This window comes from Culicoides brevitarsis, chromosome 1 (assembly GCF_036172545.1).
Source record: "Culicoides brevitarsis isolate CSIRO-B50_1 chromosome 1, AGI_CSIRO_Cbre_v1, whole genome shotgun sequence".
Taxonomy (NCBI): domain Eukaryota; kingdom Metazoa; phylum Arthropoda; class Insecta; order Diptera; family Ceratopogonidae; genus Culicoides; species Culicoides brevitarsis.
Window position 1 is genome coordinate 33,392,580 of NC_087085.1, and position 24,561 is coordinate 33,417,140.

Below are 24,561 nucleotides of genomic sequence, written 5' to 3' on the forward strand. Positions count from 1 at the left end.
AAAACAAAACTATGTCAAAGAAAAAATTTTTTTCAGTTTCAATTTTTTGGCAGTTTTGAGTTATAAAATGATTAAAAATGATAAATTAGAGCCCTCTGACAAATTTTTATCCATTTGGAGCAAGATTTGACAAAAATGGCTTTGACATAGTTTTTGATTTAGTTTTTGATTAAGTTTTTTCTTGATTTAGTTTTCAAAACAAAACTATGTCAAGGAAATTTTTTTTTTCAGTTTCAATTTTTTAGCAGTTTTTGATAAATTAGAGCCCTCTGAGTTTTTAAAATTTAAAAATGATAAATTTCTGAGTTTTTCTCTTGATTTGAAAAAAATTTTCAAAACAACAATTTAGTTTTTCTCTTGATTTAGTTTTCAAAACAAAACTATGTCAAAGGAAAAAATTTTTTTCAGTTTCAATTTTTTGGCAGTTTTGAGTTCTAAAATGATTAAAAATGATAAATTCTGATAAATTTTTATCAATTTGGAAAAATTCTTATTGAAATCCATGTTCGAGTGAAGCTCGATTTTCGAGCACATGTAAAATCTCGAACTTGCAATCTCCACGCGTGACAGCTCGCAAACCAAAACAAAAAGTGTGGTGAGCATCAATCGTCCGTTCTGATGCAGAAAAAAGAGAAAATTAGTCAATAAGTAGCTCACAAGACACAAAAATGGACTATTTGATAGCGAACGTGGATCATGTCTTCTTCAAAATCGAGGAGGATTTGGATCAGCAATACGGAACAGTGCCATTTCCCGGCATGGACAGTGAGTTTCGCATTCTTCACTCTCTCTCGCGGGAGTCATTAATCTTGTTTTTCTTGTTTTTTCGCAGAATCGACTGCAGCTGTATGTTTGTTCTATAACCAAGCTGATGGCACAGATGGATGCGAAAAGGGCGCAAGTTGCCCATTTCGTCACATTCGGGGCGACAGAACAATCGTTTGCAAACATTGGCTCCGCGGTTTGTGCAAAAAGGGCGATCAGTGTGAATTTTTGCACGAATTCGACATGACAAAGATGCCCGAGTGTTATTTCTATTCGCGCTTCAATGCGTGTCACAACAAAGAATGTCCGTTCCTGCACATCGATCCGGAGAGCAAGATAAAAGATTGTCCGTGGTATGATAGAGGATTTTGTCGTCACGGCCCAAGTTGTCGACATCGTCACGTTCGTCGCGTATTGTGTATGAATTATCTCGCCGGATTTTGCCCGCAAGGCGCTGAATGTAAATATATGCATCCGCGATTCGAGTTACCGCCGCCGCCAGAGTCAAAAGATGGAATTGCGGGGAAAAAGCCGCCTGTTTGTCATTATTGTGCGGAATTGGGACACAAAGCGTCGTATTGCCCGAAAATGCCGCCCGAGCAGCGCGAAGTGCTGCAACGACAGGAAGAAGCAAAGTACAAAGCGTTGGGTTATCTGAAACAGGGACTTCAACCGCCGCCCCCAGAAGACGATTTGTCGAGACCTCCGCCTGCACAAAGACCGCCGCCGCGCCCCTTGGAGGAAATTACGTGTTTCAAGTGCGGCAACAAAGGGCATTACGCCAACAAATGCCCCAAAGGATTGTTGGCTTTCCTCTCACAGGCCAGCAATCGCGAACGACAACAAATGGAACATCAGCGAAATCAAAACAATCGACCTCTTTAAAATTTCTCATCTGCGTGCATCTTATTATTTCTAAAAAACTAAACAAAAAAAATAAAATAAGTTCTCAAGTAAGTCTTCCTGCTCGTTCAAAAGCATCTCCATTCCTCAGTTCGTATGCCGCCTTATATCGCACAACTCCCGTTTTCTCATCCTCGTACCTCAAATGAGGATTCGGTATCGTGTTTGTCTTGTCCCCGATCGACGTGTATCCCCGATCATACAATTTGCAATAAGCCACTTTATTTTCCAGCAAATAATCCCACACATTATCACAGTTCCACTCGAGCAACGGACTAATTCGCATGAGTTTGGGCCATCCGTGATCCGTTTCCTGAAACGCCTGCATTTTCTCGCAATACGGATCCGTTCGACGACTTCCCAAGATGCAAGCTTTCAACTGAGGCGCCGCCGCACAAACTTTCTCCAACGTACTTTTCAGTTTTCCGCGATAAACTTGCATTGTGATGTCATAATGTTGCTCGCAAGTCGTCACAAATTCCTCAATTTCCTCAAAAGGATGCTCCGGTTGCACGTAAATGTACAAAATTCGCTTGTGATCCGCGCCAATGGAGTGTAAATACTTTACGAGTATGTCCAGGAGCACGGTGCAGTCTTTGCCGCCATTGAATGAGAGGAAAATCTCGTCCAAACTGTAATTCTGCAGAGCCTCTTTGATGATCTGGCAAAAAATTGGAAGAGAAATTATAAGATTTTGGCGAATTTTAACGAAAAAAGTGGGTCACCTACCAACAACGTCGCATCAACTTGAGCTTTTGCCATGGTTATGTAATTTGATTTCTTCCGACGATGGGCTCCGACTCATGAGCGATGCTTCAACGGTGTTATCTTATCGTCATTTATCTCGATTATCTCCGATTTTGGGGAAATTTGTGGAAAAATGATGTGGAATTTTGGTGTCGAAATTGGCGAATGGCGAATTTCCTGCAATAATCCCAGTGCACAATTGACCCGAGGCACATACTGTTAAATTTCCAATTGTGCTCTGGGCTGATCCGATGGTATTGAACCCGAGGCACATTTCAAATTTCGGAAAATCATCATCGTTCGCCGTAAACGGAGCATTTTTTTGCAATTTTAATAGAGAAATTCCCCATTTTCTGCCGTAAAATAAATCAAAAAGCAACGAGTCAAGATGCCTGATCACTTGGGAGATGATATGCGCAAGATAAAGGACGACAATAAGGATGAACCGGAAATCAAAGGTACATCGTCGAGCAAAAGTGCTTGTCATCGTCTTGCATCTCATTGTTTTTCCTGTCTTTTTAGCTTTGGATGAGGGCGATATTGAGCTTCTGAAGACCTACGGGCAAGGTCAGTACCACAAAAGTATCAAGCAAATCGACGAGGATATCCAGGCGGCAATTAAACAAGTGAACGAACTCACGGGCATCAAAGAAAGTGACACGGGACTTGCGGCGCCTGCCTTATGGGATTTGGTTGCGGATAAGCAAACGCTTCAGAATGAACAACCGCTGCAAGTGGCGCGTTGCACGAAAATTATCAATGCCGATTCGGATGATCCGAAGTATATTATCAATGTGAAGCAATTTGCGAAATTTGTCGTAGACTTGGCAGATTCTGTTGCGCCCACAGATATCGAAGAGGGCATGAGAGTTGGCGTTGATCGTAATAAATATCAAATTCATATTCCATTACCGCCGAAAATTGATCCGACAGTCACGATGATGCAGGTTGAGGAGAAGCCAGATGTCACGTATAGCGATGTTGGCGGATGCAAGGAACAAATTGAGAAGTTGCGTGAAGTTGTTGAGACGCCTTTGCTTCATGTGAGTATTGAAAATTTAACAAATTGGAGAAAAAATTGAAAATTTGATCAGAAATTGATGAATTTTTGCTTGAAATTTTTTTTTTTGAGATCAAAAATTTTAATTTTTGGGTAAATTTTGACTCTTTCTTGTCTGAAATTGTTAAAATTTTTCTCAAAATGATTCAAAAATTTAATTTTTTTTAAATGAAAATATCAAAATTAGAAGAAAAATTCATGAAATTTTGTAAGAAATGTTTTTTCAGAAGACAAAAAAAATAAATTTTAGATTTTTTGATTTTTCTTTTTTGAAATCGACCAAATTCTTAGCTAAATTCGTGAAAATTTACTTTTCGGATGTAAAAATTTGTTATTTTTTATTAAAATTTTAAAATTTGAAGGTGAATTGAAGAATTTTTGATTAAAAACCATCTTTTAAAAGCACAAAATTTTCATTTTTGTTCAAATTTCTACTTTGTTTTTTCTGAAATTGATCAAAATTCATCAAAAATTACCTTTTGATTGACAAAATTTTGAAATTTTCCTTAAAAATTGAATTTCAAATTAATTTTTTTTTTAATTTTTCCATTACAGCCTGAAAAATTCGTCAACTTAGGTATCGAACCGCCAAAGGGAGTATTGTTATTCGGACCTCCTGGCACAGGAAAAACACTTTGCGCTCGTGCAGTTGCCAATCGTACAGATGCCTGCTTCATTCGTGTCATCGGATCCGAGCTCGTGCAAAAATACGTCGGTGAAGGCGCTCGTATGGTTCGTGAACTCTTCGAAATGGCACGTTCCAAGAAGGCTTGTTTGATCTTTTTCGACGAAATTGACGCCATTGGAGGCGCTCGTTTTGACGACGGAGCTGGAGGCGACAACGAAGTTCAACGTACGATGTTGGAGTTGATTAATCAACTTGACGGTTTCGATCCTCGTGGCAATATCAAAGTATTGATGGCAACAAATCGTCCCGATACTCTTGATCCTGCTCTTATGCGTCCCGGGCGTCTCGATCGTAAAGTTGAATTTGGACTTCCGGATTTAGAAGGTGAGAAAAAATTAAATTTTTTACTAAAAATTTTGGTTAAAATTTGAAAAATTCTTTTAGGTCGTGCTCACATCTTTAAAATTCATGCCAGATCAATGTCCGTGGAACGTGATATTCGATTCGATTTGCTCGCAAGATTGTGTCCCAACTCGACAGGAGCCGAAATTCGTTCAGTTTGCACGGAAGCCGGTATGTTTGCGATCCGTGCGCGTCGCAAGGTAGCAACGGAAAAGGACTTTTTGGAAGCCGTTAACAAAGTCATCAAGAGTTATGCGAAATTCAGTGCTACGCCGCGTTACATGACCTACAATTAAGGGTTTTCTCAATTTATTTTTTTTTAACATTAAAATTGTAATCGCTGAAATAGAAATTTTTCGAATGAAAATGTTGTTTTTCCTTCAAAATTGACGAAAAATCACTGAATTCCCTAAAAAATTGAGAGAAGAACTCTTTGAGAGAATTTTCTCTCATCATTTCCCCTCCAATCTCTCAAAAAATCAGCCAATCCGCATGCAGAAAAATGTAAACAAAGAGAGAATCGCTCTCTCACTCTCTCAAATTTGCACTTGACATCTGTCAAATTTATCATTTTCATTCGTCTCGTGAGAGAATCTCTCCGTAGAGCTGTCGATAGAGTGATTTTGTATGGGATTTGTACGTAAACCGCATCGACTGTCCTACGAAAGTGTCAAATTGGCATCATTTTTGAGAAAATTGCAAGCATCGTGTCAGATACGGACGAAAATTGTAATTTTCCCTGTGAAAATCCAGACAAAACACACAAAAAACGTTCAAAAATTGTAAAATAAATCATCGAGCACGCGAAAAACACAAAAACTCGCGTGAAAATATGTTATTTTAGCTGTAAATGCGGCAAATTTGTACCGATCAACTTTGACAGATCGGCGTCAGTCAAAAAATTCAATAACAAACCCGAAAACCGACTAAAATGTAAGTTTTTCCTCGTTTTACGAAGAATTTCGCTAAATTTCTTCTTATTTTAGCTCAAACATGGCAACACCCATGGATCAAGCGACTTTCCGGAGTCTCGTGACGATGTTGGGCGATCCGGCGGCAAAAGACGACATTCGCATGAAGGCGGCACAGGAGTTGAGTGAACACTTCGAGACACTTACACAAGGCAATGGCTATCAGGTGTTCCTGGATCACTCGATGAAAGTATTCCTCAAAATCCTAACGGAAGGCGAGCCGCAATTCATTTCCGAAATTAACATCCAACAAATGCGAAAATTGATCCTCGAAATGATCCATCGAATGCCGACATCGGAAATTGTCAAGCCCTATGTCAAGCAAATTCTCATCATGTGTTTGAAATTGCTCCAAAACGACAACGAGGAAAATGTTTTGGTGTGTTTGCGGATCATTATTGACTTGCACAAGCAATATCGACCGCCATTTCATCCGGAAATTCAACAATTCTTGACTTATGTGAAGAAAATTTACTCGGATCTACCAACGCATTTGCCAAAAATCTTCGAACCAAAGTCGCCGCTGCGAGTAAAAGACATTAAAGACATCAATGTGGAACAATTATTGCCGGAAACTTACACAATAACGCCCATTCAGGCGGAAAAGAAAGGACCTGATGGGAAAGTTACGTCAGCTACGGTAAAAAAAATAAATTTTTACCTTTTTCTGCGAAATTGCTCAAAATCTCTTTTTTTTCAGTTCAATTTGATCCCAAAAGGCGTCTACTCGTTGAAAGTCCTTCAGGAATTGCCAATTATTGTCGTTCTCATGTATCAGATCTACAAACAATATGTCCATCAAGAAGTTGTCGAGTTTGTTCCGCTCATCATGACCACAATTACCCTTCAACCCTTGGCTCAGCATCGAAATGCGCCCAATTTCAACAAAGAAATCTTCGTGGATTTCATGGGAGCCCAAATCAAGACATTGTCATTCCTTGCCTACATCGTTCGCTTGTTCCAAGAAGTCATTCAAGCGCATTCTACCTCAATGGTCAAAGGAATGCTCAGTTTACTGCAACTTTGTCCCAAAGAAGTCACGCATTTGAGAAAAGAACTTCTCGTTGCGACACGTCACATTCTCGCCACGGATTTACGCAACAAATTTGTGCCCGTGATCGACAAACTTTTCGACGAAGATCTCCTTTTGGGACGCGGATTCACGACGCACGAGAGTCTTCGACCTCTGGCTTACTCAACACTTGCCGATTTGGTGCATCACGTGCGACAACATCTCCAAATCAACACGTTGGCAGAAGCGGTTTATTTATTTTCCAAAAATGTGCATGACGAATCACTGCCGACGAGTATTCAGACGATGTCGTGCAAGTTGTTGCTCAATTTGGTCGATTGTATTCGACAACGACAGGATTTGGAGTCAAATACGGCGAGAGATTTGCTTATTACGATGCTGAAAGTGTTTACGCAGAAATTTCATACGATTGCGAAATTGCAGTTGCCAACGATTATGAAGAAATTGAAAGCAGCGAAGCCCGAAACGAGTGGATCTTCGACGCCTGCAGCGATTACGGGAACGTCAAGTAATGCGGGATCAACAACGCCGGCAATTACAGCAGCTCCCGTGACGCCACAATCGTCTACGACGTCAACTACAACGACAGATTCGTTAACGCAGAAGGAGTTTTTGGGAATTGTAAGTATTTTATTTGAATTTTTTAAAATGTTTTCGATTGCTTTCAATATATATTTTTGAAAAATTTTCATTTTTGACAAAATTTGTTCGTCCTTAAGCTTGAAATTCATCAAAAGTTATGGAAAATGTCTTTGGATGTCTTTTGGATGGGTCTCAAACTTAAAAATTGAAAAATAAAAATACGTAAAAAATACGTAATTTTTATTTTGAAAGCATATTTGATGATTCTTAAGCTTGAAATTGAACAAAAGTTATGAAAAATGCCTTTGGATGTCTTTTAAATGGTCTCAAACTTAAAAATTGAAAAATAAAAATACGTAAAAAATACGTAATTTTTATGTTGAAAGCCCATTTGATGGTTTTGAAGCTTGAAATTGATCAAAAGTTTGATGGTTTTTGATGGGTCTTAAAAATTGAAAAATAAAAATACGTAAAAAATACGGAATTTTTATTTTGAAAGCCCATTTGATGGTTTTGAAGCTTGAAATTGATCAAAAGTTATGGAAAATGTCTTTGGATGTCTATTGGATGGATCTCGATCTTAAAATTTGAAAAATAAAAATACGTAAAAAATACGTAATTTTTATTTTGAAAGCCCATTTGATGGTTTTGAAGCTTGAAATTGATCAAAAGTTATGGAAAATGTCTTTGGATGTCTTTTGGATGGGTCTCAAACTTAAAAATTGAAAAATAAAAATACGTAAAAAATACGGAATTTTTATTTTGAAAGCCCATTTTATGGTTTTGAAGCTTGAAATTGATCAAAAATTCACTTCTAAAACAATTTTTCTACTTTCAGGACTTATCATCAGATGCCAATTCCAAACTTACCTCAATCGGATTCGCACCGCCAAACAACTTAAACGTCACCGAATACAAGAATTTAGTAAAAACTCTCGTTTGTGGCGTCAAAACAATAACTTGGGGATGTCCAAACCTCAAAACTGTCACTCCCGAAGGCGTTCAACAATCATCTCCGCAACTCAAGTTATTCCAGCCTAACGAAATCATCATTTTCATTGACTTATTCCATTGGGCACTCGAAGCGCTCGACGTTTACATGATTAACGTTCCCACGCCTGGCATGCCGCCGAATCTTCAAACGCAATACAAGCAAGCGGCACAAGTGCCCCGCACCAAGGAGGAAAAAGAAGTTTTGGAGCACTTTAGTGGCGTCTTCCTCACGATGAACAGTCAAAATTTCCAAGAAATTTTCACAGCAACGATTGATTTCATGGTCGAACGGATCTACAAGAACTCTGCATTGCAAGTAATTGCGAATTCATTCCTTGCGAATCCAGTGACGTCACCTTTGTTTGCTACAGTTTTGGTTGAATACCTCTTGAAACGCATGCACGAAATGGGATCCAACGTAGAACGGTCGAATTTGTATCTGAGACTTTTCAAACTTGTCTTTGGCAGTGTGAGTCTCTTCCCGACAGACAATGAGCACATGTTGAAGCCACATTTGCATAACATCGTAAATCGTTCGATGGAGTTGGCAATGACAGCGAAAGAGCCGTACAATTATTTTTTGTTGCTTCGAGCTTTGTTTAGATCGATCGGAGGAGGAAGTCACGATTTATTGTATCAAGAATTCCTGCCTTTACTCCCGAATCTTCTGGAAGGCTTAAATCGCCTTCAGAGCGGTTTCCATAAGCAACACATGAAAGACTTGTTTGTCGAACTTTGTTTAACGGTTCCCGTTCGTCTCTCGTCATTATTGCCATATTTGCCGATGTTAATGGATCCCTTGGTTTCTGCCTTGAACGGATCTCCAACACTCATCAGTCAAGGCTTACGAACACTTGAACTCTGTGTCGACAATTTACAACCGGATTTCTTGTATGATCACATCCAACCCGTTCGCGCTGAACTCATGCAAGCTCTTTGGCGCATCTTGCGCAATAGTGATCCAGCGGCACTTGTTGCTTTTCGTGTTTTGGGCAAATTTGGCGGAGGAAATCGAAAAATGATGATTGAACCGCAAAAATTGGAATATAATGAACGAGATGTTCCGCCGCCCGCTATCGTTGCATACTTCCAAGAACATCGCAAGCCGATAGATTTCCCCGTGGATAAGGTAATTGAGACGGCGTTCAATGCTCTGAAGTCAAGTACGACAGATCCGTTCTATTGGAGGAAGAGTTGGGAAGTTATCAGATGTTATCTTGCGGCTTCGTTGCAATTAGAGGACGATAAACACACGTTACAGAAACTTTTTATGCATCCAAGTTTCACTGAGGGAAATATTTCGTCGGCAAATGGCGTTTATTATATTTCACAAGATATGGTTGCTCGTAAAACGAATCAAACGGCGTTGACGGGAATGTTTGTAGCAGCAGGTGAGTTGATTTTTAACACTTTTAATTTATTTTTGAAATTTTTGAAAATTTAAAACTCCATCAAATTTGAACTCCATCAATTTCAAAAAAAAGTTGAAAATTTTTTAAAAATTTTTTCGTTTTTTGGGCATTTTTTAAAAATTTAATGAATTTTTGGGAAAATCTTTAAAATTTTTTGAAGAAATTTTAAAAAATTAAAACTTCAATGTAGCAAAATTTAATTAAAAGTTGAAAAATTCTTGAAAAAATTTTCGGTTTTTAGATATTTTTTATAAATTTATGAATTTTTTGAAAAAAAAAAATTAAAAAATTCTGAAGTTTTGTTTAAAAATTGTTATTTTGACATGCACTTTCTTATTAAAAAAAAAAATATATTTTCAATTTTTTTTTATGCAAAATTTTAGTTTTTCACGTAAATTTCAAATTAATTAAATTACCAAATTAATTATCAATTTTTTTTTAAATAATTTTATATGAAAAAGTACTTAATTTTTTACTTTGCCCATATTCCAAAAATTTTTTATGACAAAAATTTAGAAAAAAAAAATAAATTTAAAGAAAATGTATATAAAAAATAATTTTTCTAAAAAAAAATATTAATTTACCTCTTTTTAAATTTTTCAGCTACAAAAGAACTTCGTCAATCTGTGCTCCCAACAATGTTAGCTGTCGTTCGTCATTACGTGATGGTTGCCATTGCTCAACAAGCAGGTCCCTTCCCATACCAACCGAATCGTCTTTCAGTTCCTGGCTTGGATCCGCTCGTTTTAATCGATGCTCTTGCCGTCATCATGGGACACGAAGAAAAGGAATTGTGTAAACCCGGAAATTTGGCACTTTTTGTCATTCTCGAGACTGCCACAAATATCATGGGCAACAAAGAACGTGCCTGTCGTTTACCAATTATGCAATATTTGGCAGAAAAAATGGCTGCTTTGTGTTTCGAGCGTCCCTGGTACTCAAAAATGGGCGGATGTATCGCTCTGGAGTTCTTGTACAAGCACATGGCGATGCGATGGTTGTACCAACATTTGTTCTCGTTCCTCAAGGCGTTCATGTTCGTCATTATGGATCTCACGGGAGAAGTTAGCAGTGGCGCCGTCGAACGTGCCAAGACTTATTTGGAGAAAATGTTGCGAATCACGATGGTCCCGTTGGAAAAAGACTGCAAAAATGAGGATTTAATAACGGCACACAACAAAGCGATGCAAGATGTCATCAATGAACTTGTGCGACAAGTAACAAGTCCTCATACGGAAGTCCGAAATACTGCAATGTCTTCGTTGCGATTAATTGCTGAGCTGCAGAACAAAACAGTGACTGCGGTGATGGAACCTTACGCTGCTTTCCTCACGGAAATGATTCCGCCGAAGAAACATTTGTTGCGTCATCAATCGGCGAATGCCCAAGTTGGTTTAATCGAAGGAAGTACATTCTGCACGACGCTTGAACCGCGTTTGATGACCATCGACTTGCAAGTTCTCACACACAAAGTTTTCTTCCACGAAGTTTTGACACTTTCGGAATTAGACGATAATATTTTGAACAAATTGGACTGCTACAAAGCGATTACCAACAAAATTCCTTTGCGAAAAAGTGCTTTGCGTTGCTTAGCGGCATGCCATTACCTCGAAGAACCCGGAATGAAGTTGAAAATCTTCCAAACACTCTTCAAGGCACTCGGAAAACCGAATCAAGAGCTTCAGGAGTGCGCTTTCGAGTGTTTACAAAAGTTCATGGTGAACTATCAAACGGACAAAAACGTAAATCAAGAAATTCGTCCTTTACTTCTCGCTTTGGGCGATTATCGCAACTTGACATTGAACATGGCGAAACATTTATCTTACACAACGCAACTTTTCCCCTCGGCTTTTAACGAAAAATTGTGCGAACAACTTCTTCAAATGATCAAAAAGATGTTGGAGATCTCCATAACCACAAATCGCGGTCGAAATTTCCTCTCTGTGAGCAAAACGGGCGATACTGAGCAAAAAATTGCCACAGTAATTGGGATTTTCCATCAAATTCCCGCTGCATCGGCAAAATTCATCGAACCTTTGTGTCGAATGGTGCTCCATACCGAAAAGGGACTCAATGTGGAGCCATCTTGTCCCTTCAGAGCGCCTCTCATTAAATTCCTGCTGCGACATCCCGATGAAACATTGGATTTGCTGTTGAACGATCAAAATATCGTCGAACAACAATGGAATCGATTCACGATTTACATCTTGAAATCCGACGAAGGCGAGTTATTCCGCAAAAAAATGCAGGAAAAAACGAGCAGATTGATGCATTTGATACTGAATGGCCTTGCGGATCAAAATGCAAGCGGAGAAGCACGTTACGAGACGCAACATCAAGCTGTCTTGATCCTTTACACGCTCACGGAGTTCGATGATCAATGGTTGGCGACACAAACGGAGGTTATTAGTTCCCTCCGTACCATTTGGGATAATAATTTGTATGAAACAGCAGCAAGTAAGTTGAAAAAATTTAATTTTTTGGCATAAAATTTAATTTTTTCATGAATTTCAGACTCTCCTGTTGTAAACGACTTGTGGCATTTGGTAGCAAAGATCCTTCAAAAGTACTTCACCCATCACACGGACGACATAAATTTACTTTTCCAACTTTTACGAGCGCTGTGCTTGAGATTTATCCCGGATTTCCAATTTTTGAGGGACTTTTTGCAAGAAACAGTTTGCCAATATACCGTCGATTGGAAACGAAAAGCATTTTTCTACTTTGTGGAGAACTTCCATTCACAAGTATGGTCTCAGGACTTGAAAGCGAAGATTTTAACGACAGTTTTGATACCATGCTTTGCTGTCAGCTTCGAAAAAGGCGAAGGAAATAAGCTTGTTGGCGCTCCGCCAGAACCCTATTTGGAAAATGATAATAATGTTGTGTCAGTTTTCATCAACAAGGTAAGTTTTTTTTTTAATTTTTTTTAAAATTAAAATTAAAATTAAAATTAAAATTAAAATTAAAATTAAAATTAAAAAATTAAAATTAAAATTAAAATTAAAATTAAAATTAAAATTAAAATTAAAATTAAAATTAAAATTAAAATTAAAATTAAAATTAAAATTAAAATTAAAATTAAAATTAAAATTAAAATTAAAATTAAAATTAAAATTAAAATTAAAATTAAAATTAAAATTAAAATTAAAATTAAAATTAAAATTAAAATTAAAAATTAAAATTAAAATTAAAATTAAAATTAAAATTAAAATTAAAATTAAAATTAAAATTAAAATTAAAATTAAAATTAAAATTAAAATTAAAATTAAAATTAAAATTAAAATTAAAATTAAAATTAAAATTAAAATTAAAATTAAAATTAAAATTAAAATTAAAATTAAAATTAAAATTAATTACAAATTAAAATTAAAATTAAAATTAAAATTAAAATTAAAATTAAAATTAAAATTAAAATTAAAATTAAAATTAAAATTAAAATTAAAATTAAAATTAAAATTAAAATTAAAATTAAAATTAAAATTAAAATTAAAATTAAAATTAAAATTAAAATTAAAATTAAAATTAAAATTAAAATTAAAATTAAAATTAAAATTAAAATTAAAATTAAAATTAAAATTAAAATTAAAATTAAAATTAAAATTAAAATTAAAATTAAAATTAAAATTAAAATTAAAATTAAAATTAAAATTAAAATTAAAATTAAAATTAAAATTAAAATTAAAATTAAAATTAAAATTAAAATTTTAAAATTAAAATTTAATTTTCTTTTCAGATTATTGATCCAGAGAAGCCATTTGCGAACGAAGATGCCGTCCGTATTGCTCTGTTACAATTTTCGTGTCTCTTAGTCGAACGTGCATCGCCTCACATTCACGACGGAGACTCCAACAACAAACGCGAAGGCAATAAATTACGTCGATTGATGACTTTTGCATGGCCTTGTTTGCTCGCCAAAAATTGTGTTGATCCAGCTGCTCGATATCATGGTCATTTATTGCTGAGTCACATAATCGCTCGTTTAGCAATTCACAAAAGGATCGTTTTGCAAGTTTTTCACTCGTTATTGAAAGCTCATGCCTTGGAAGCACGCACAATTGTCAAACAAGCATTGGAAGTATTGACGCCTGCGATGCCGTTACGCATGGAAGATGGTCATACAATGTTGGCGCATTGGACAAAGAAAATCATCGTCGAGGAAGGACATGCATTGCAACAATTATTCCACGTTTTGCAATTATTGGTGCGTCATTACAAAGTTTATTATCCCGTGCGACACCATTTGGTCCAACAAATGATCAATTCAATCTCTCGTCTCGGCTTTTCACCGAACGCAACAATCGAATATCGCAAATTATCCGTCGAATTGGCAGAAGTCATCATAAAATGGGAGCTCCAACGCATCAAAGAGGAAAATGAAGAGTCAAATTTCGATGATGACACTCCATTGGGCGAACTAAAGTTACAAGCGAGTGGCGGTATAAAGAGAACAATTTCCGAAGATGATGCAAGGAAACGTGCTGCTGTCGGCGAAAATAGTCCTCAACCGGGAACATCTCAAACGACGCCTGCAACAAGTGCTGCGTCAAAAGTTGAAGGAGCTTCTCGTCCTATCGAGCGACATCATTGCGATACCGTCTTGAATTTCTTGTTCCGTTTGGCTTGTTCCATCAACGATGCGAGTCCCACACCCGGAGTTGTCTCGCCGAACGAAACTTTGGCAAGACGTTGCGTCACGTTACTTAAAACCGCAATGAAACCCGATGTTTGGCCTCAACCGTGTGATTTGAAGCTCGCTTGGTTGGAGAAGATTTTCATGCAAGACACCCCGAATTACGGAAATATTTGCACGGCATTGGAGTTGTTGACGTTCTTGTTGACGGTCATGAAAAAAGAACAAATTCTCGCAACATTCCGTCCCTTGCAACGAGGTCTCTCGATTTGTGTCACATGCCAAAACACAAAAGTAATCAAACTGATGCATGGATTATTGACACGTTTAATGGCGATTTTCCCAACAGACTCGCATCACAAACACGACGAACTTGAAGTTTTGTACGCGACAATCAGCCGAATGATTAGCGATGGTTTAACGACGTACGAAAAGAACCCTCAAGCCAATCCAAGTACACTTTTCGGTACATTGATGATTCTCAAGGCATGTTGCACGAACAACCAAAGTTACATCGATCGCTTAATAATGCCATTCATGCGACTTTTGAGTCGTCTCACGAAGGAACATCTCAGTGGCGGAACCGCTCAAGCCCAAACCGCAACTGGAGGCACACAAGAAGCTGGCACGAACGTCGCAGGACCCGTCGCACTCGAGCTTCTCATTTTATCTCTTGATTTGGTGAAGAATCGCGTCGTCGTCATGGGCGTCGATATGCGAAAAATGTTCATCGGAAGCATTCTCGTGGGTTTAATCGAAAAATCCTCCGAAGTAAAAGTCATCAAAGCCATCGTCAAAATGATCGAGGAATGGATGAAGAACAAAAATAGTCCCGTTACTGTCTCACAAGCCCCTACGTTGCGCGAAAAATCGATTTTACTCGTGAAATTGATGCAATATGTGGAAAAACGATTCGCTGATGATCAGGAATTGAATGCGCAATTCCTTGAATTAATTAATTACATCTATCGCGATGATCAATTAAAAGTGACGGAACTCACATCGAAACTGGAAGCTGCTTTCCTTTGTGGATTACGATGCCCTCAACCAGCGATAAGAGCAAAATTCTTCGAAATCTTTGACGGATCGATGCGACGACGTTTACATGATCGACTTTTGTATATAATTTGCTCGCATGCATGGGATACCATCGGACAACATTACTGGATCAAGCAATGTATTGAACTTTTGATCCTCACATGCAACACAACATCGCAGATAATGAATTCTAATGACACACATTTACTTCCGAGCGTTTCGTCGGTCATCCAGAACGCCGAATCCGATGAAAAGAAGAATTTTGTCATTTTTACGTCGCTTCAAAGTGATACGCCCGTCACTTTTGACCCACTCGAAGACAAGGAAGATGCTTTTGACTTGGATATGACAGTTGATTCCAACATTTCTCGCCGTGAGGAAAGTGAAAGACCTGTAGCAAACCGCCAACAAGTCCTGATGAAACTAATAACAGCTCAAGGGGACTTTTTGGATTCCATTCGACGCGTCAAAACGGATGAATTGCTCGTGGCAACTGCCCAATTGTGTCACATGGACACGAATTTAGCGGAAAAGGTATGGCTTGAGATGTTCCCGCGCCTCTGGTCGATTCTCGATGAAAATCAACAACAATCCTTGGATCGGGAGATCATTCCGTTCTTGTCGTCGGGCACGCATGTCATCCAAAAAGACTGCCATCCGAGTGCTTTGAACACTTTTATCGAAGCATTAACGCATTGCGAGCCAAAAGTGTATCTCCCGCCAAATTTGATGACTTATTTGGGCAAAGCTCATAATTTATGGCATCGAATGACGTTGAATTTGGAAGAAATGGCGATCGAATGGCCTCATCGCAAGGAACAAGAGTACAGCGATTATGATTTTGATGAGACAACAACGAATCCGGAAGCGGATCAAGCTTTTGTTTTGGATCCGTTGTCGCAAATGTACTCGGCGTTGCATGAAGAAGACCTCTGGGCAGGATTATGGCAAAAGTATGCAAAGTATCCGGAGACAAATATCGCTATTGCGTACGAGCAAATGGGATTTTTCGAGGAAGCGCAAGGCGTTTATGACTTGGCAATGACGAAATTCAAGCAAGAATTGACTCCGGCGCCATATGACATGAACAGCGAAGTGCTGCTGTGGGAAAATCATTGGACCCGATGTGCTAAAGAGTTGAATCAATGGGATATTTTGCTGGATTACGGTCAGTCGTGCAAAGAAAAGAACTCGTTCCTCATCATGGACAGTGCTTGGCGTGTTCCGGATTGGGGATTAATGAAACAAGCATTGCTTCGGGTCGAACAAACATGCCCCAAATCCCTCGGATATAAAGTTAATTTGTACAAGGGATTCCTCGCCATTCTGAATCAGGAAGAACAACATTTGGGATCTGTCGAACGTTACGTCGAAATGGCATCCCATCTTTGTATGCGTGAATGGCGCCGTCTTCCGCCCGTCGTTTCGCACATTCATCTCCCGCTGTTACAAGCAGCGCAACAAATTATGGAGCTCCAAGAGGCAAGTCAGATCCATCAAGGCTTACAACAGAATCGCAGTTCGTCATTGCATGACATGAAAGCTATTGTCAAAACCTGGCGAAATCGTTTACCCGTAATTGCTGATGACTTATCGCACTGGAGTGACATTTTCACGTGGCGCCAACATCATTACCAGATAATTACGCAACATTTGGAGTCGCAAAGTGATCCGCCGGGAGCTACATGTATGTTAGGGGCTCATGCTTCGGCACAAACGATCATTCATTTCGGCAAAATCGCGCGAAAACACAATTTAATGGGCGTTTGTATGGATTCCTTGCAACGAATTTACACAATTCCATCGGTTCCTGTCGTCGATTGCTTCCAAAAGATCCGTCAGCAGGTGAAATGCTTCTTACAACTCGCAGCAACGAACGAGAGACAAGAACTACATGAAGCATTGGAAGTTATTGAAGCTACAAACTTGAAATATTTCTCGCGTGAGATGACAGCAGAGTTTTATGCGCTCAAGGGATTGCTAAATGCCAAAATTGGTCGTTCGGAGGAAGCCAATAAATTTTTCAGTGAAGCTTGTCAATTGCACGATACGCTAATTAAAGCATGGGCGTTATGGGGCGACTATTTGGAGCACATTTTCACAAAAGAACCGCGTCAAATGGACTTGGGAGTGTCGGCGATGACGTGTTTCCTTCATGCGTGTCGTCATCAAGTCGAAAGTAAGTCCCGTAAGTACTTGGCAAAGGTTTTGTGGCTCCTGCTGTACGACGACGAGCAACAACAACTCATGGCGGCGTTAGATAAATACGCTGTCGGCATCCCGCCGTTGCAATGGTTGCCGTGGATTCCTCAACTTTTGTGTTGTTTGCGACAATACGATGGAAATGTCATCCTAAATATCTTGAGTCAAGTTGGTAGGATGTTCCCGCAAGCTGTTTACTTCCCAATTCGAACGCTTTATCTCACGTTGAAGATCGAGACGAAGACGCAAGTTGGAAATGGGACCTTTAATGATGCCAATAATCAACAGCAATCGTCGATTTCGATCTCTACACAACCCGGCGGGCAACAACAACAGCAGCAACAAACGCAAGGCGGCGACAATCAAGGAAGTACAACGGTGCCAATTCGTGCGACACCCCAAATGTGGAGATGTTCGAAAATTATGCACTTGCAACGTGATATTCATCCAACGATATTGAGTGCGCTTGAGGGAATTGTCGATCAGATGGTTTGGTTCCGCGAAAATTGGTATGAAGAGGTGTTGCGACAATTGAGACAGGGATTGGCAAAGTGCTATGCGATCGCTTTTGAGAATAGAGCTGCTGTTAAAGATGCAACAATTACTTCGCATACCTTCAATTTTGTGAAGAAACTTGTTTCGACCTTCGGAATTGGAATTGGTAAGACAGAATTTTAATTTTTTTTGCTTTTTTATGAAAATTTTGAAAAAAAAAATATTTATAAAAATTCTCATCAAAATCAAACTCAAATAATTTTTTTTTATTTTATTTTCGATAAATTTTATCATCAAAAAATATTGAAACATTTTTTTTTTTGGTGAAAAAAAATTTTAAAAATTTTTCATTAAAAAATTTAATTAATTTTTTTTGCGAAAAAAATTAAATTATACATTTGTTTGGTAAAAAATAGAAAAAAAAATCAATTTAATAATTTTTTAGAGGAAAGAGTTGTGAAAAATTTTGAAATTTTTGATGAAAAAAATTTTTTTTATGATAAAATTCGACAAAAATAAATTTTAAAAATTTTTCTAATTTTGATTTTTTTTTATTTTGACGAAAAATATTTAAAAAAGTTAATTTCTCGACAAAAAAAAATTAAATTTAATTTTTTAATGAAAAAAATAATTAATTTAATTTTAATTTTTTTTTCTTTAGAAAATATCACAACATCAACTACGTCAACGTCGTTCTCATCAACGGCTTCGGAGTCACTTACACGTCGTGCGCTCGCTACAGTTCAAGATCCAGTGTTCAAAAAGATGAAAGCTCAGTTCACATCTGACTTTGATTTCACTCAACCTGGAGCCACAAAGCTTCATAACCTGATATCGAAGATTAAACCATGGATTCGACTTTTGGAGCAACGAACGTTACAACTTCCAAAGTAATTTTTTTCTAATTTTTCCTAAAAATTTTTCATTCTAACTTTTTTTTGCATTTCAGAGTGGTTTTAATCGACGAAAAATACCGATTACTTCAGAATTTCAGTCAAAAAACAGCCGACATCGAGTTACCTGGCGAGCTACTTTTGCCACGGCACTCTCATTACCACATCCGAATCGCTCGATTCTTGCCTCGTGTGACTGTCGTAGCGAAACACAATACAGCAGCGCGTCGCTTGTTGATTCGCGGTACAAATGGCAAAATTTATCCGTATCTCGTTGTCAGTGATTCGGGACTCGGAGATGCTCGTCGTGAGGAACGCGTTTTGCAACTTCTACGCATGATGAACAATTATTTGGCGAAGCAAAAGGAAACTTCTCGTCGTTTCTTGCATATTACGGTACCGCGAGTCGTTGCTGTTTCACCGCAAATGCGATTAATTGAGGATTATCCATCGAGCGTTTCGCTTTTGAGCATTTACAAGCAAAGTTGCGCGAAACTGAACACCGAACATGAAGCTCCAATCGCCAGATATTACGAAAGATTGATGGAAGTGCAAGAAAGAGGCGCCCAAACGACGCATAATTTGCTGAAAGACATCTTACGAGATGTTCAAACGTCGATGATACCGAAGACGTTGCTCAAAGAATGGGCTACGAAGACCTTCAAGAGTGCCACGGATTATTGGACCTTCAGAAAAATGGTAAAAAAATTTTAAAAAACTTCATTTTCAACAAAAAAAAATATTAAAATTTTCATTTTCTTTTAGTTTACGCTTCAACTTTCCTTATCATGTCTCGTGGAATATGCTCTCCATCTCACACGTCTCAACATCGACATGATGTACTTGCATCAAGATTCCGGCTTAATGAACGTTTCCTACTTCAAATTCGACGTAGATGAAGTTTCGGGCGAACTTGATGGAAATCGTTTCGTTCCCTTCCGACTTACCCCGAACATTGTCGAATATTTATCCAGCATTGGCATTAATGGACCTTTAACTGCATCCGCTATTGCTGCTGCACGATGTCTCATACAACCGAATTTCAAAGTGAGTTCTAAAAAATATTTTTTCTAACAAAAAAATTAATTTTTCAACTTTTTTTAGCTTCCTGCGATTCTGAGAGCAATTTTACGTGACGAATTTGCCGCAGTTCACAAGAAAATTCTCATCGATGAGAGACAAGATCAAGCAACAGCTCAAGCTACGACGACTTCGACAGATCCGAATGTCAAACAAGAACCGGGAACGACACAAGAGAAGGCAACAGCAGGCGATTCGGACAAAGTTGACTCGGAACGCGTTATTATTGTTGTCAATAAGGCAGTTACGTCGATCATGAGTCGTCTCAATAGTTTGTCAATGTTCGACAAAGCGGAGACTAATAAGATGACAGCTTTGGTGCAAGCCGCATCAAATCCTGATAATTTGTGCCGAATGGATCCCACGTGGCATCCATGGCTTTAAACGTATTTTACGTGTTTTGCTCGTCTAACGTATTTTTAACTTAATTCTATTTTTTACATGTCTTGTAATTTTTCTCAAATTGGAAAGAAATAAAAGTTTAGTGATTATATGAAAAATATTAAAAAAATGTTTTTGTCAAAAATTAACTTTTTAAGTTTTTAGAAGTCAAAATTTCGACGAAAAATGCTTTTTTTCGAGAAAAAAATATTTAACGAATTTTTAAAATTTTTCAAGCAAAACAATAGTAAAATGCATAAAAATGGTCCAAAGAAATTTTTTTTAATCGATTTTATGCTTTTTGAGGAAAAATGTTCGATAATTAATTTTTATATTAATTTTTCTTTAAAAAACATAAAAAATAAAAATAAACGATGAGATGAGAAATTTTTTCACAAGTTTTTTTGTCAAGAATTTCTAACTTTTTACAACTTACAGAAAAAATTTCGTCGATCGTTTACAAAAAAAAAATTCAAGTGTTTAAACCGATGAGACAAAAATTCTTTGAAAATTTAATTTAAAAAGAAAATATTAAATTTACAAAAAATTTTCATGAAATTCTACAATTTTAATTTTTTTTTTAAATTTTCTCTACAAATTTCATCAAAGTATTTTTTTAAAAAAATCGTTTTCATGCTCTTAAAATTAAAATTCATGGAAAAAAATTTTTATGAAAATAATTTTTAACTCATTAAAATTCAAGCATCGTTTGGATAGAAGTTTCAAAGAACTTTAGGGATCAAAAATCGAGAAATTATAAAAATTTTGAAGTTTTTCATTAATTTTGATTCATTGACGCTGCAAAAGATCGTTAGAAGCCTCCAAAAAAGTAAAAATTCAGAAGAAAAATTCTCTCTTATAAATTTATGGATGTTGGATTGGTTTATTTTTCTCTTGTTGTTGTTATCTTGAGTTTGCAGAAAAAATCCGAATTTACTTCTTGCTGTTCAAGATGATACCATCGTATTTCTGTTGGAACCACTTCATGGCGTCTTCCTTTGTGAGACGATGTCCAAATCCAATTTTGCCTGTCTTTCTTCGGCGTTGGGCGACATTGTATCCTATTGGAATAAAATTTCATTAGAATCCAATTTTTAAAAATTATCACGTAAGAAATTCACTGCAAAACTCGAAAAAACATGGGATCATGCACAAAGCGGCACAAAGCAAAGAAAACAGGAGAAAATCAAACACAAAAGGAACACATAAAAAATGAACACTGGCATACCATGCAAAAACATGTCCAAACATGATCGAACAGCAATCGACTAAAAACCTTGAAATTCGAACAAAATATCCGAATTCGGGAGTTTGCCGAGTCGATTGCTAGTTTAAATCACGATTTGGAGCGTATGCGTTGATGTTCGCACATCGACTGAATACCAGAGGTCAAGTTTTAACGGCCAAGAGTATCTAATTTTGTGCAATCAAGCCCAATATTTGTTTGAGTTTTGCCTTGATTGCGGATTAAAACGCGAAACTCACCTGGGCGCCCGAGGACAACGTAGAAATCGAGACCATAGATACCGATGGAGGGATCGTATTTGATGCCCAAATCGATGTGTTCTTGGATACCGAATCCAAAGTTGCCGGTTTGTGAGAAGTTGTCACGACGCAATTCGTATTCACGGACCTGCGAAGAGTTTTTCGATTAATTTCATTCAAAAAAAGAAAATTTTACGCGAAAAAAACTGTCTCTAAATAATAAGTAAGCAGTCTAGTATGGTAAAAAAGTAGACCACAGTTGCAAATAAAGAATTTACTTTGGCACATTTTCAAAGGATCCGATTTTTGGAGTAGCAAATCGATTCTCTGCCAAAATGTGCGAAGAGAAAAAAAAAGAATTTCACTCACTTTAAGACCCTTTTCCAAGATCTCTTCAGCCTTGGCGCCACGGACTGTGCAGTGAACGGCGATCTTTTCGTTACGACGGATACCGAAGCTACGCACGGTGTAACGAGCCTTTGAATAAACGGGTTGTTGGCCAGTCAATTGTTCCAACACCTAAAAGTACATAAAAATTTATTTAAAATTTAATTTTTCAATGAAATTTTGGAAACTAACCTTTGCGGCACGAGTCAATCTGTCACCAGATTCACCGACACAGATGTTCAAGCACAATTTACGGATACGCAAATCACGCATGATGTTCTTGTTTTTCTCCTTGTTGGGAGCATCGCCCTTTGGGGGTACCTTTTGCACGGCGGCTGGCTAAAAAAACCAAGAAAAAACACAAAATTAATCCACATCGAACTTCAGGCATCGTGCGAAACAAAATGGAAAATGGAGTAGTGTTTGTGTTCCAACAATTTTGCACGAAATTTCCACAGAAATAACACTTTTCCACGCAAATTTTTACTTGTTTCGCACGCGCGACATTAAATTCTCGCGATTCGAGTCAAAATATCCGTGGAAATTGCGGAAAAACTCGCAAATATTACCATAATTCACTCCGAATGATCCACGTGTGGGGAAACGAAAAAGCGAAAAGAACGAGTTGACATCTGTCATTCCCGTGCGAGACGAATGAAAGTGATAAGTGTCATTTTAGTTCCCGAATCGTCCACCACCGCGGCGCTGTTTTATCATTTTCATTCATCTCACGCGAGTGGAGAAAAGCAGAAACATAAATAGAGGCCAACGCGAAAATTAAGTGAAAATAAATGAAGAAAACACTTGCAAAAGTGTAGCTTGTTAGCGAGAAAATGTTAACCGAACGATGTTACCGCATCATCAATAAACTTGTGAGTAAAGTATTGCGGGTTTCCGGGCGATTTCCGCGAAAAACTGAGATTCGCGGGCAAAAGATGCAGCCACCATTTGCAATTTTTGTGCAAAAAAAAAAATATAAATATTATGATTTTTTTATGCGTCATCGTGCCTTCTTTGTTTCGGCTTCAAAATCACTCGCGAAATGATTTGAGACCAAATTAAGACAGAAATTTGAAGAAAAATTCGTGTTCAAGGACATTTCGGGAGAAAGCACATTTCGTGAAGCAACACGTAAATTAATGAATTTTCCTTTCGTTTCAGACGCCAAAACAACCCACGGACAGCAACAGTTTGACTGAAATATGCGATTGCTTCCAGCATATTCCGTTTACGGCAATCCTCAACAGTGTTTACCTCTGCAACGGGATTGTGTCGACGGAGATTTTGCGACGCCACAAATTCACACACTTGATAAACATTGACAAGGAGTATTTCTTGCGTAATGTGCCAGTGCATCGTAGTAGTAATAGTAGTAGCAATAGTGATAGCAACGTAATTGACGTGCATGACCCGGCAGTCGAGTTTGAGATCTTGGACTTGAATTTCGGGCATCCCGCATCGATGACGGTGCTCCCGAACTTGTATCGTGCTGTGAAATTTCTCGAAAAGGCGCTCGAGAACAGCGGAAGAGTCTTCATTGGCGACGATTTTGGCAACCAAAAAGCCGTCACGATTCTCATTGCATTCATCATGTACAAATATCGCGTAAAATTCGTCGAATCCTTCCAGATTATGCGACGCGTTTGCATGCTCAATGTCGTGCTCGACACCTTCCTCATTGCGCAACTCATGGAATACGAACCCATACTGGAGACGCAGCGACGCACGCAACTCGGATCGAGTTGCAGCAGCGAAATCCGGAGTTCACGCTTGAAACGCAAGAAAATTCCTGCGGCAACGAGCTTAAGTGAACAAGCGACAATACTCAGATCATCCTCGCCCTCGAGTCCTAATAGCGATAGTTTTAGTAGTAATAACAACAACAACAACTCTAACGACAAACCAAATAACTTAAATTCCTCCATTTCTGCGAGTTTTATCATTACATCGACGTCTTCTGCCATCGTGGATGGCAATGGCAACAACATTTTTGCGTTGGAGCAACAAAACATGGAAACCTAAAAACAGCATCGAATAATTTTTTTTAATTCTTTCATTTTTTTTAATAGAAAGAAATGTACTAAACTTAATTTTTACATATTTAACGTTAAAAATTGTCAAAAAATATATTCAATATTTAGCAAAATAGATAAAAAAAAATGTTAACTGCCGCTGTATAATCTGTGCTAAAAAAAATCAAAAAATGTTAAAATTTTGTTAATCGCAAACTATTTACATATAAAAAAAAATCATATATTTAGTGAATGTAAGAAATCTAGAGTTTAATTTGTAAATAAGAAAATAATATATAATTGAAGTAAATGAACTACTTATCATGTAATATTCAAATCGCACTTAACTTTTTAACTTAGATGAGTGTAAGGCTATAAAAAATAAAGATATAAGAAGATTGGTGTCAATAAAAAAAAACAACTTTTAGTTTCATTCGTTCTCAGTGTGTGCTGATAATA

At 37.5% G+C, this 24,561-nt stretch overlaps 6 protein-coding genes across 6 annotated transcripts in view; 4 read left to right on the forward strand and 2 right to left on the reverse strand.

Annotated features, from left to right (window-relative positions):
* The window catches only part of LOC134828178 (26S proteasome regulatory subunit 7), a 97,732-nt gene extending 92,866 nt beyond the window's left edge, over positions 1-4,866 (forward strand). The window contains exons 2-5 of the mRNA XM_063841180.1: positions 2,801-2,873; positions 2,938-3,458; positions 4,031-4,487; positions 4,548-4,866. Of these exons, the coding sequence (XP_063697250.1) occupies positions 2,804-2,873; positions 2,938-3,458; positions 4,031-4,487; positions 4,548-4,801 (1,302 nt within the window). The 5' untranslated portion in view covers positions 2,801-2,803 and the 3' untranslated portion in view covers positions 4,802-4,866. The remainder of the gene's footprint in view (positions 1-2,800; positions 2,874-2,937; positions 3,459-4,030; positions 4,488-4,547) is intronic.
* Positions 591-1,715, forward strand: LOC134838435 (cleavage and polyadenylation specificity factor subunit 4). The gene is made up of 2 exons (XM_063853965.1): positions 591-765; positions 833-1,715. Exons 1-2 carry the CDS (start codon positions 669-671, stop codon positions 1,648-1,650), a joined length of 915 nt encoding a protein of 304 aa, XP_063710035.1. The 5' UTR covers positions 591-668; the 3' UTR covers positions 1,651-1,715.
* LOC134838436 (FAD synthase-like) lies at positions 1,643-2,587 on the reverse strand. The gene is made up of 2 exons (XM_063853966.1): positions 2,398-2,587; positions 1,643-2,329 (listed from the first exon to the last, which is right to left on the reverse strand). The coding sequence occupies exons 1-2, from the start codon at positions 2,428-2,430 to the stop codon at positions 1,715-1,717; spliced, it is 648 nt and encodes a 215-aa protein (XP_063710036.1). The 5' UTR covers positions 2,431-2,587; the 3' UTR covers positions 1,643-1,714.
* Positions 4,867-5,218: 352 nt separating the features above from the next.
* On the forward strand, positions 5,219-20,340 carry LOC134827546 (transcription-associated protein 1). Its single transcript, XM_063840239.1, has 11 exons — positions 5,219-5,438; positions 5,492-6,116; positions 6,177-7,130; positions 7,930-9,475; positions 10,100-11,953; positions 12,011-12,402; positions 13,233-18,030; positions 18,526-18,754; positions 18,814-19,456; positions 19,523-19,804; positions 19,862-20,340. The coding sequence occupies exons 2-11, from the start codon at positions 5,499-5,501 to the stop codon at positions 20,219-20,221; spliced, it is 11,676 nt and encodes a 3,891-aa protein (XP_063696309.1). The 5' UTR covers positions 5,219-5,438; positions 5,492-5,498; the 3' UTR covers positions 20,222-20,340.
* Positions 20,341-21,074: 734 nt separating this feature from the next.
* On the reverse strand, positions 21,075-22,765 carry LOC134828368 (large ribosomal subunit protein uL5). Its single transcript, XM_063841692.1, has 5 exons — positions 22,660-22,765; positions 22,283-22,429; positions 22,073-22,222; positions 21,704-21,851; positions 21,075-21,279 (listed from the first exon to the last, which is right to left on the reverse strand). Exons 1-5 carry the CDS (start codon positions 22,660-22,662, stop codon positions 21,152-21,154), a joined length of 576 nt encoding a protein of 191 aa, XP_063697762.1. The 5' UTR covers positions 22,663-22,765; the 3' UTR covers positions 21,075-21,151.
* A 58-nt stretch (positions 22,766-22,823) lies between these two features.
* Positions 22,824-24,430, forward strand: LOC134827495 (uncharacterized). The gene is made up of 2 exons (XM_063840575.1): positions 22,824-22,962; positions 23,252-24,430. The coding sequence occupies exons 1-2, from the start codon at positions 22,924-22,926 to the stop codon at positions 24,110-24,112; spliced, it is 900 nt and encodes a 299-aa protein (XP_063696645.1). The 5' UTR covers positions 22,824-22,923; the 3' UTR covers positions 24,113-24,430.
* The last annotated feature ends 131 nt before the right edge of the window (positions 24,431-24,561 follow it).

Coding starts and splice junctions, on each gene's coding strand:
- LOC134838435 (XM_063853965.1), top strand. CDS start 669: ATGGACTATTTGATAGCGAACGTGGATCATGTCTTCTTCAAAATCGAG. Junction 766..832: donor GCCATTTCCCGGCATGGACA/GTGAGTTTCGCA, acceptor GTTTTTTCGCAG/AATCGACTGCAGCTGTATGT.
- LOC134838436 (XM_063853966.1), bottom strand. CDS start 2,430: ATGGCAAAAGCTCAAGTTGATGCGACGTTGTTG. Junction 2,330..2,397: donor AAGTTGATGCGACGTTGTTG/GTAGGTGACCCA, acceptor ATTTTTTGCCAG/ATCATCAAAGAGGCTCTGCA.
- LOC134827546 (XM_063840239.1), top strand. CDS start 5,499: ATGGCAACACCCATGGATCAAGCGACTTTCCGGAGTCTCGTGACGATG. Junction 11,954..12,010: donor TTTGTATGAAACAGCAGCAA/GTAAGTTGAAAA, acceptor CATGAATTTCAG/ACTCTCCTGTTGTAAACGAC. Junction 19,457..19,522: donor ATTGGACCTTCAGAAAAATG/GTAAAAAAATTT, acceptor ATTTTCTTTTAG/TTTACGCTTCAACTTTCCTT.
- LOC134828368 (XM_063841692.1), bottom strand. Junction 21,852..22,072: donor TCTTGGAAAAGGGTCTTAAA/GTGAGTGAAATT, acceptor AACTCTTCGCAG/GTCCGTGAATACGAATTGCG. Junction 21,280..21,703: donor CGTTGTCCTCGGGCGCCCAG/GTGAGTTTCGCG, acceptor TTATTCCAATAG/GATACAATGTCGCCCAACGC.
- LOC134827495 (XM_063840575.1), top strand. CDS start 22,924: ATGTTAACCGAACGATGTTACCGCATCATCAATAAACTT. Junction 22,963..23,251: donor ACCGCATCATCAATAAACTT/GTGAGTAAAGTA, acceptor CTTTCGTTTCAG/ACGCCAAAACAACCCACGGA.